The following is an 11,546-nucleotide window of genomic DNA, read 5'->3' as shown; positions in this document are numbered from 1 at the left end:
AATAATGTGTAAGAGGCCGGATAGCTTAGTACATAGAGCCGCGGTACGATATTCCGAGGGTCCCAAGAAATGTTGTCCCAATTGTCTCTGAAAATCGATAACTAATCGGACCACCCAAAAATCGGCGACAATCGATAGTCCTTTTTAAAAAATCGATTATTTTAATGTTCTGCCACCGCTGAATTGCCTACACGCAGTCAAATAGAAGTTTCCGAATCTCTTTAATTTCAGACGATCCTAAAGTCTTTTTTGTATTCAAAACCTATTTAACATGGTTATATGCTCCCTTCGCAGCTCGCTGAATACACTCACGTTACTTCAGACAGTGAGCAACAGTGGAACATTCGATCGATGCGCAGGAGAGTAACATGGTTAATTACTACTTTACAAAATTATAGTGTGTAATAACATTACATTATAAACCTATATATGATTATCTACTGTAGTTAAATTAGTGATCTATAATACTACTCATTAATATTTTACCTTTTGACTTGTACATGTACTAATAGTGACTGCCATTAAGTTGTATTATAAAAATTGACTGTCACAAAGAGGTATTAGGTATTTGTGCTGTTTGTTTTGAATTCAAAGAGCAAATCATACTTTAATCTTTGAGACAAGAGTTTATTTATTCTCAAAATGTGGTCACTATAATGATGTGGTCTGATTATCGATAGTGATTTTTGATTTCGATACCCAACACTTGTCCCAAGTCCGACTCCCGATTAGGCTGCATATTTTTCTCAGTCTGTCATATTTGGCGCTCAACGGGGGACCATGACTGCATTAACATTGGTCTCTAACCCTGATCGAGAAACTCGAGGACAAATTTCAATATAGCGGGGGAGTATGTTATGGTTCAGAACTGTTCACTAATTAGGGGAGATAGTGTGTAAGCGGCCGGCTAACTCAGTCGGTAGAGCCGCGGTACGATATTCCGAGGGTCCCTGGTTCGAGTCCCGGTCAGGCTACACATTTTTCTCAAATCAAAGATGGCACCTAAGATCAACAATTCTGATGTCTTAGTATAAGAAAAATGCATATAACACATACGACCACTTCGAGTGCAGTATGTTTTTGATATGGACATTTTGAACTCAGAAAATGAAAACGAGCCTTGAAGGTATACAAAATGGACTCAAGAATAATGAATGGATGATTTTAGAACATCATGACTTGTGGTGCTATTCAATGGTATTCAATGGTTATATTTTATCAGGTGTTAAGTACAAAGGAATTCGTTATAGTTATATCACATGGAAACCATGATGTCATATGATAAACAAAAATAAATGTTATATCACTTACGTTTTTTAGAATCAATATACTGTTCTTCTTTCTCGGCTTTACTTGCTGTCTTCAGTTCTTTTTGTAACGTCTCTCCTAATTCAGCCAGGTCTGTTCGTTCTTTTTCTCCTTGTTTATGAATTGTGTCATTTAATATTTTCACAGAAGCATCTGTTTTATTTTGTATTTGTGTCATACCCTCGGAAGTTTTAGACTCGAGAGATAGAAGGTCTTCGTGTTTTCTTCTAATCATATCTAGTTTAATTTTGTCATATTGATCATCTAATCCAGCCTTCATCTTGTCTTGAATAGCTGTTGCCACATCGTCTAGTACTTTTCTTATATCATCTTTACCAATGACAAGAGTGTCATTTTCTAACTGTAATTATAAAGACCATAAAATATACAATATCAATAAATATACAAGTACATCAGAATTTAATATATGTACATTTCAAAGATATAATTTATCTATAGTATTTATTTGTAACAAGTACGTGTGCAATGCTTGTCTTCACCAATTTGTAAATTGCATGCTGATCAAAATTATGATAGTTTAAAATGTATACAGCAAAACTTTGCCTATTGTAGTAAACACAATCAGTGCTTGTTCCTGTGTCGGGAAATAGTCACCAGGGCATAACCAGGTTTGTTAACAAACAAAATCTTCAAGTATGCCATGTTAGTGTGTATAAAATCTCCGTAATAACTGCCTTAATCTTCAGCATAGAACAATAATTGTCGTTTATTTAATTGAATAATCTGACTTTTTTGCATCTCTCGAGGGCTTTTGAAAAAAGATTTCATTTGTGAAAAAAAAATGTTTATACATGTATTTCCTTACGAGCCATTGCATAACGGCCAACATTCAATAACAGGAAACTATTTTGTTCCGGAAAACTTTATTATGTTCACGCACAATATCATGTGACACCAGAAAGGCAAAATATTTACTAATTATGAAGTATTGCACATAAATTATTCAATCACAATTTCTTATATCAATTATTGCACATAAGTATTTCCATCACACAATTTATCACACATGTATTATAGTCATAATTATGACAGATATGTTTGACAATGAATAGGTACTACTAAAATATGCACTAAACATAAAAAATATATAAATAAAAACTAAGTAAGATGACTAGATTAAAATGACTAAACAGATATTGATTGCATAAAATGTTCCTTAAGAGATTTTTTAAAATTATCACGACTTGTTATGAACCTAAGATGTGTTGGTAACCTGTTCCATTCCTGACAACCATTAAATACAAATGTTTTCTTACCGAAACCCTTAACTCTTGGACTAGAACAACTGTTACTATCTCTAAATCGAGTGGAGTAAGATTGTACCTCATTTGCAATTTGAAAATGCTCATTTAAATAACTAGGTGCATTATTGTTATATATCTTATGTACATGACCAAGAATAAGGAAATTTACCCTCAGATGTACTGGTAACCAACCAACTTCCTCAAAATGAGCCCTCCCTATATGAGTACGGGGACTGAGATTAAGTGTAAACCTTACCAACTTATTATGTGTGGCCTGAAGTCTATTTTTTAGATTTTGACTCAACCCTAAGTACCAGGAGGCACACGCATAATCAAGATGACATTGTATTAATGAAGAAACTAAAAGCTGTTTAGTATACCTATTTAAAAATGAACTTTTTCTATATAAAAACTTAAGTTTAGCTTTGCCTTTTTAATTACCCGATTGGCTATAGACTCACCAGATAGACATTGATCTAGGTCAGCACCTAAGTATTTAACAGATTTGGTGTATGTTATTGTAGTATCATTACATACAATATTTAGTTGATCACATGACCTAAGTTTTGGTTTAGACGCAAATAAAATAGACTCTGTCTTTCCAAGAATTATCAGTGAGCCACTTACTCACACTACTGAGATCATCAGTAAGCTGAGAGGTAATATACTGGATATCTTTACCTGATACTAAAATACCTGAGTCATCAGCATACAGAAGCAATTTATTACGAACCACAGCCTCCAAACATTCTATATTACAATGATCTTGAGAATACAATGATCTAGACCATAACTTAACGGAAACAATATTTTTCCATCAATGAAACAACATGATTTGTTCAAAAATTCTATAAAGATTATTCAATTAGATTTTAACACTTTTATGTAGATTAAACACAAATTTGCACTGTGTTCTGGTCATACAATGAAATGTGTAACGTAGAATAGTTTAATCACCTGTATAAGTTTCTGCTTAGCATTCTGCGCATGCGTGTTTGTACCTAAATACGCGGGGTCAGAAAGTAGATTCTGTAATAATTGAAAGTAATTCTGGAGATCTGAATCTTCAATTTCAAGTTTTGGTGAATGTCGCACATTTCTTCCAATTACTCTCGCCTGATCAAAATAGAATAACAGTTCTCATTTATTTTTTATCTAAAAGATTAAAGAGTAAGAAGCTATATCAAATGATAAAAATATGCAGCAATGAATTAGCGTTTTCGTTCGCTTTTAATGAAACATAATTATTTGTGTCATACAGTCATTTTAGAAACATTCGTTTTCAAAGTTAAAAGAACTATAATATTTTCAGCAAATATTTAGCTTTATACTAAGTAAGTAATGAACTAGCAAACTGTTAAGTAAAAGTAAAAATTCAATCCTTACTCAGCTACTGAATGATTCAAAGAAAGCATGATAAAATCTTAATTTATTATAGATATCATACTGTAGTGTTACATTCCTTAAATCATTAAAGTATATTAATCTTTTGTTTTATTACCAAGTTCGAAACATAAGTCTATATATTATTAAATAGTATCCAGATATTGTTTACCTCTTCAAATAAATTTGTCTTATTACTGAGGTTTTCATGTACTTTTCCCTGGAAGTCTTTGTGATTAAGGATAACGCTGATTATACCATTAAAGTCTGTTTCTGATGCAGATGCCTTTTCTTTGTATCCATCTGGGGGCATGAAGCACTTTGCTACTTCCCAGAAATTACTGCACCACTGGGTACCATCACTGTTTTTGTACGACGGACCGTTGTATCTATGCGCATTTTGTATTTCAGTTTTGAAGTTATGACATATCTTGTTAGGACAGCCAGAAGAATTGTACTTTGTCGCAACATTTCGATGATACGTACATTTCCCATGCTTAACTTTACAAATGTTGTCAGTACGGCAATAAACAACATTTTCCGTGCAGCAACTTGAACAACAAGTCCCACTAAATAAACCATTTAAGTACCATATAGCATGCAGACATTTCAATTGAAATTGTTGCATTTCATTACAAACAAAAGGTTCAACTCCTTCTTTAGTAAACAACACAGCTAACTGAGCTTTAACCCAGTTATTGTATTTCTTTTCTAACAGTTTAGGGCTATATGAAGCCATTGCTAGCAAACTTTTATATTTCCCACTTAAAGCATTGGTGAGTGTCTTGTAAGCTCCGATCCAAAGCTGAAAAAATGTAAAATAATATAGATTATGTTATAACATTTCAAGAGGGATTATTTAGTATATTCTTGATAGATAGATAGATAGATAGATAGATAGATAGATAGATAGATAAGATAGATAGATAGATAGATAGATAGATAGATAGATAGATAGATAGATAGATAGATAGATAGATAGATAGATAGATAGATAGATGGATGGATGGATGGATGGATGGATAGATAGATAGATAGATAGATAGATAGATAGATAGATAGATAGATAGATAGATAGATAGATAGATAGATAGATATTTATTCAGGTTAAAACACACATACATGTATACATAAAACAAACACTTAAGCATATTATATAAAACTGATGACACAATTGTAATAAAATATTTCGAAAGTTTGTCAGACATAAATATCACAGACGGCTCATTAAATAATAAAATATTATAACTAAAAACAAAATCTAAAACTCTTTCTTTCCTATGACTAGATATCAATTTACTAGTTTAATAAAATGTAAGGACGTAAGTGGAAACATGTATAGAGTAGTGTGCAATAACCTCGGGTTGCCCATGAAAGCCCGAGGGCTTATTTCCAATGGGGTCCTTGGATATATACTTACTATAATATACAATATAAAACACAAAAACATTGAAAAATACAAAACTTTGGAAACTGGAAGATGTCATTTACGTAAAATATCAAACTTTAGTATTTCCATTAACTTTGCTAAAAGGAAAACAATAAAAATGAGATCAATATCTAGTCATACTAGTGGATTTAATTTTGATTTACTAACCTAACTGTTCTAATAAATGGGCCTTCACAGAGCTTTTGAAATCTCCTATCTTATTATTTTTTTTGATGCATGTTGGCAAGGAATTCCAATCATTAATTGCTTTTTGAAAAAAAGTTACATTATCTTTCCCATAACTTCTTGGGACCCTAAAATTGTACTGATTCGACCGAGTTGAATAAGAATGAATGTCTCGAACAGGTACAAAATTTTCTATCATATATGAAGGGCACTGGTTATTAACAATTTTAAAAACATGATTAAGACGTTATTGCTTATTTCTGTTTTCTACATTTAGTAAAGACATATTAGCAAAAATAACATTATTGACACTATCTCTAGGTCCCATACCGTGTATAAATCTAACAATTTTATTTTGACAAATTTGAAGCTTATTTTTAAAACACTTGTTCAGGCTCGGGTACCAAGAAGAACATGCATAATCAAGGTGACATTGTATTAGTGCTGAGCATAAATAATAATCTTGACAGTTGTAACACAATCTTCTTTAGATATGTCAAGAATAAAAAGCTCAGGGTTTTTTTTTTATATGAATCGGGTTCTGAATTGTAAATAAATGCAATTGTTTTCATAAAACAACGCTGCTTTATTAATTTAAAAAGATAAAAATAAAAGAATTTAAATGCCTTAGTTTATAAATGCTGTCAATAAAGGCAGAAAAATGATGACACATAGGTGATTTGTGTGTGTATGTATTAATCTATTTTTGCGCGCACAAGATATTTTTTTCGTGGTCACGAGTTACTAAGTCGTGCGCACGATATACTATGTTGTAGCTACGAGTAACAAAGTCGTACGCACGAGATACTGTCGTGGCCACAAGTTACTAAGTTGTGTGCACGATAAATTTATTCTTGGGTACGATATACAATGTCGAAGCCGCGAGAACTAAGTCGTGCACACTAGATACTTTGTCGTGTCTACGAATTAATAAGACGTGCACACGAGATAATTAAGTCGCGGGTATGAGATAATTAACCAATCAGTTTACATTATATATATATATATGAATTTTTTAAAACTTAGAAAATTCCTGGCTAAAATTGTGCATGTAACATAAATCTTGTCAACTACGTAAGGTATTAACTTTAAACTTGATACATGTCTTAAGGATCATAAGTGGTAACTATCCAAGGCCCATAAATCAGATAATAATTTATCTAAGTTATGGCTTTTTTGTGGGGACCATTCTTTTGATCAGTATGTACGTACTAACGAACTGTTAACCATGCACATACGATTACTTTTGAAGGAATACGTCCAAGTTTATTTTATTAGGTAGGGCCATTCCCATGGCCATGACCAGTAAATGATCTACATTGATGTTTGATGCAGGGTCAGAATGACGCTAAATGTAAAATCGTTGTCCACAAAATAAATTGTATTTATGGCACTCTGACAGGCAGGTCAAAGAGGGACATAATTGTCCTACGGCACTTTTCTAGTTACCTAAGAATATATATAAATATATGTTGCATGATGAGCAGACAGAAATATGTCCGGGCTATAGTTGTGACGCGTTTATAAACTTTCAACAAGTTACACATTTCAGTGATCTTTTGATTCATAAATACTGCATGTTTGTAACGTCGCTTTTCATTGGATAATCGTGACGTTTATAAAGTTTTATATACACGGCTACTGTCGATTCATGAAGAAATCTTACTTTTTTCTCTAAAAAATGATTCGTGCTTTATTTTACGCTTTTCAGTGGATTACTGATTTATCCGTGTAAATTATATATTTGATAATTTCACAGTGAAAATTATCAAAATATAATTTCACTTTTTTCAATGACGAAACTACTTTTTTAAGATTTTCCCCATGTGGTACCTCAATTTTATTTTTACTGACAATTCTGACAAATGCTAGGCTGTTAAAAGAAATAGCAAAGCTGAAATAGATAAATAACTTAAATGTCAAAAGTAATAAAGAGAGAAAACTTACTTCTATTCATTCAAATTCCAATCACCAAATTTCGTCTCTAAATTTTTTTGTTTTGTTTTTGCAGTCTGAAAAATACATTCCTTCCCCATGCAAAACTGCTCTTGATGACATTTGGGCATATTAAAGTATCCTACGAGCAATAACTGCCGTATGCTTTATGAAAAATTGAAAAGCATTGACAGCCATCACTCGTAGAATAAGTAAACCAACCCAGCGTTCTTTAGCAAGCTTCCAAGTTTTCTATTTTCCTAGCTCCTTTTCTGAATGTTTTCACTTCTGTCAACACTTATTTTTTGTCTGTTACAATCCTCAAATAAGTTCTCTTTCTTTTAAAAAGGAGGTGTATGGCTAACAAATCCAAATTATATCCCTCTGAATCTTACACAATTATTTTCCTCCCATGAAATACACAACTTTAAAAAATGGCTGCCGCTTACATTTTACAAAGCCAGGTCTAATATAAATTCGCAGTAAGTAACAGAAATATGGATGGATGGTTGGACTTTTTCTCCTACAAGAATTGTTTGTTTTTATTATTAAAACAAGCGATCATTTATATTTTTTTAACTAAATGAATGAATATCACCGTCATTTAACCTTGATTGGCGGACTTATTTTTCAGCTCAAGACTTCTTGTTTTTAATGAGAAATTCTGTCTAAATGGGGCTCTCAATGGGGGAAACAGATTTTGATATTAACGTTAAAATTATGGAAATTTCGTTTCAACTTGTTTTTAAGCATAAAATAAAAAGAAAATTTGTCTGTTTGTTGTGTAAGATGTAATTTTATTTCATCTCGTGAACTTTTAAAACAGTATTCTCACTCGTGGCTACGCCACTCGTGAGAATACTGTTTTTAAAGCCCACTCGATGAAATAAAATTTCATCTTATATTCAATCTTATTTCAATATAAACTTCGCCTAGCGATTCGGGTTATAGATACAAACAGCCGTTTATATAGGGCCATATAACATGTCAACAATCTTTGTAACTAATAATATACATGTATATATTTACATATGTGATAAAACTTGTTGTAAAAATAAGTACATATACTTATTTTCTATTTAACTTTTGTCTTTTGGAATAATTTCATTTATATTTAAATTTTATTTTGTTAAAGAGTGGCCTTGTGTAGGGGGTACAATTTATATACTACGCGCGTACACCTATAGTTAAATATTGTATTGCTTCTTCTGTTTTATGTGTGGTTTTAAATATATCATTTTGACTGTCCTTGAGCCATTGTTCTATACTATACACCATTGAAGTTCAAACATGTCTGGACTTCTCTATTTACAGATAAAACATACAAGCCAACACGTTAATCAATGAAGATATCATATTTCTGTTTTGCTTAACTACAAGTAGTACTTTATAGATATTATAATTTTAAAGTCTGCTATTAAATATGCGTGAATTAGTTTTTACAACATTGATCAGTTCAAATTGATTTTTTTATCATTTTTTAATCTTTTTACTTCATCTGCGTATAGTAGTCGATCTGCTGACAACCAATTTGATATTCAAACTTTATTTATAGAAATAACATGAGTAAACACGTCGGTAAAGATATCATAATTCTGATTTGCTTCCCTACAAGTAGTTTTTATGATAAAAATGGTTTCAAAGTTAGTCATTCAGATTACGTGAATAAAACAATTTAATGATCATATTAACATGTTATGAAATAATATAAAAATAGTTGTATTGTAATTTGTAATGCTTTTTATCACATGAATATCCCTATTTACAAAGACATCATAAAGAATATTTGTGAAATAGTTTTAATGATATATTACAGGAGGACATTTTATTTATAGAAATAACACGAGTAAACACGCCGGTACAGATATCATAGTTCTGATTTGCTTCGCTACAAGTACTTTAATTATTAAAATGGTTTCAAAGTTAGTCATTCACATTGCGTGAATAAAACAATTTTATTGTCATATAAACATATTATAAAATAATATAAAATTAGTTTTATTCTAACTGGCAATGCTTTCTTTCTAAAATTGAAATCAATCTTTATTCAAATTGCATTTCTGAAAGAATATATAGTAGGTAACATGAGATTTAAAGCGTTAACAGTTTTGAGCATAATAAGGCTTATATAAAGTATTGAAAAGGTAAAACGAATCAAAGGAAAGAAAACTAATTCCGATATCACATTTACACTTTGCTTATACTTGTAAATAAAACATTGACGATATAACTGAAACGTTTGTTTGATTAAAATTGCATCAAACAATTATTAACTTAGAAATTGAACATACACAATTGATAAACAATTTAAATGCAAATTGAGGTGTTGATTTAAATTAAAGAATAATTACGATACATTAAAAATCGCATTATAAATTAATCGACCAATAGACAATAACAAATGTACCTGATTATTATTCAAATGTTTTAAAAAAACTACGAGGGGCGAACTTCAGCAAGTCAAGTCAAGTCAAATAATTTATTGGCAAAAACATATACATGTTTATCGCCAAGTAACATTTTGGCGGTACAAAGTACAGAAAAGTAAGATACATACATGATAAATTATACATATACATAGTTATTTATCAGCGTACATTATTTCAAACAAATTTATTAAGTAGATTCATTTCTCAGTTGAATTGCTGCATAAACAAATTTTGCTAAGTTAACAATTACATTTTTGTTCGTACATTTCATTATTGATATGAATTTATTTAAATTAGGCCATGAGCAATAATATCTAGGTAAACATGTTTTCCTTAAGTCGTTATAATATGGACATACTAATAAGAAGTGATATTCAGTTTCAATTTGTTTCATATTGCATTTTGTACAGAGGCGTTGGTTTCTTTCAATATTTCTATGTCTACCCTCTTCAATAGCTAATTTGTGCGAAGAGCACCTAAACCTTGATAGCATTTTACGATGTTTTACATTATTAATACAACTTAAATATTTTTCTTGGGTAAATTCAATTTTAAACAAATTATAACTTTCTAACTTTGAGAAAGTATTAAGTTCGGCACACCATTGCTGTAGCTGCTGATCATAAATTCTTTGTATAACAGTATTAACATGCACAAGTGAAATATTATCATTATTCCATAGATATGAAAAACCTAAGTCTGACAACATATTTTTAACATTTTTTTGACCAGCTATTTAACAAATTACCATTTGCATCTTTTAAAAATACCAACTTGTATAAAGAGAGTTTGGGGATTTTCATAATTCTGTACAAGTAACTTAACAATTCTGACTTTTCGCAGAACTAATAATGGAAATCGTCCAAAGTCACCAAGAACCGCTGATGTTGTAGTTTGCTGACGTACACCAAGAACTTGTTTTAAAAATTTCAAATGTACCTTTTCGATGTTTGGTGCCTTATGAAAACCCCATACCTCTGAACTATATGTAAGAATCGGTAAAACCATGCTATCAAAAATTTTGATTTTTTCTGTGACATTAAGGGAAATTGATTCAAATAGAGAATTAACAGAGTATAGTGCTTTAAGCGCTTGATTAGATAACACCTTTTGGGCTTGATAAAAATTCAGCACAAGCAAGTGTTAACGTGATCAATTACAGTAATACATACTGTGTACAAAAAACATTCAGTTATTCAGCCGGTAATAAAATTAAGAAAAAAAATATATAAGCAATAACATGTATAGAAGTACATCGAATTTATGACAACCGTTTGTATGTTGTGTCACTAATACTTCGTACTTTTCGTTTAAAGATATATTGTTAAGTATGAGCCTTTGTGTCGATTTTGTCTGCACCTTTGGCCGAAATGAAACAAGCTAAACGATTACATTTCATTATTCCTTTTGCCGAAATGAAATAAACTAGACTATCTAATACAGTTTCGTAAATAATGTTATGATATACCAGTAAACAGTATAGATTACATTTGTTTTACTCCAAATGCTCCTGATATAACGTATCATGCAATGTCCAAAGCTTATATTCTAATCACATATACGATAATACCGCTAGAATTGTCGCATAATATGTCAAAACCTATACTTTTC

General features: G+C 31.0%; 1 protein-coding gene across 1 annotated transcript; it reads right to left on the bottom strand.

Annotated features, from left to right (window-relative positions):
• Window positions 1-1,189: 1,189 nt before the first annotated feature.
• Window positions 1,190-4,727, bottom strand: LOC132728672 (uncharacterized). Its single transcript, XM_060714351.1, has 3 exons — window positions 4,129-4,727; window positions 3,531-3,689; window positions 1,190-1,669 (listed from the first exon to the last, which is right to left on the bottom strand). The coding sequence occupies exons 1-3, from the start codon at window positions 4,693-4,695 to the stop codon at window positions 1,304-1,306; spliced, it is 1,092 nt and encodes a 363-aa protein (XP_060570334.1). The 5' UTR covers window positions 4,696-4,727; the 3' UTR covers window positions 1,190-1,303.
• Between the last annotated feature and the right edge of the window lie 6,819 nt (window positions 4,728-11,546).

This window comes from Ruditapes philippinarum, unplaced genomic scaffold (assembly GCF_026571515.1).
Source record: "Ruditapes philippinarum isolate M1 unplaced genomic scaffold, ASM2657151v2 ctg13239_1_1_1_1, whole genome shotgun sequence".
NCBI classification, from domain to species: Eukaryota; Metazoa; Mollusca; class Bivalvia; order Venerida; family Veneridae; genus Ruditapes; species Ruditapes philippinarum.
Note: the sequence above shows the minus strand (reverse complement) of the source record. Positions and strands in the feature narration are given on the sequence as shown.

Coding starts and splice junctions, on each gene's coding strand:
- LOC132728672 (XM_060714351.1), bottom strand. CDS start 4,695: ATGGCTTCATATAGCCCTAAACTGTTAGAAAAGAAATACAATAACTGG. Junction 3,690..4,128: donor AGACAAATTTATTTGAAGAG/GTAAACAATATC, acceptor TATTTTGATCAG/GCGAGAGTAATTGGAAGAAA. Junction 1,670..3,530: donor CTAAGCAGAAACTTATACAG/GTGATTAAACTA, acceptor TTATAATTACAG/TTAGAAAATGACACTCTTGT.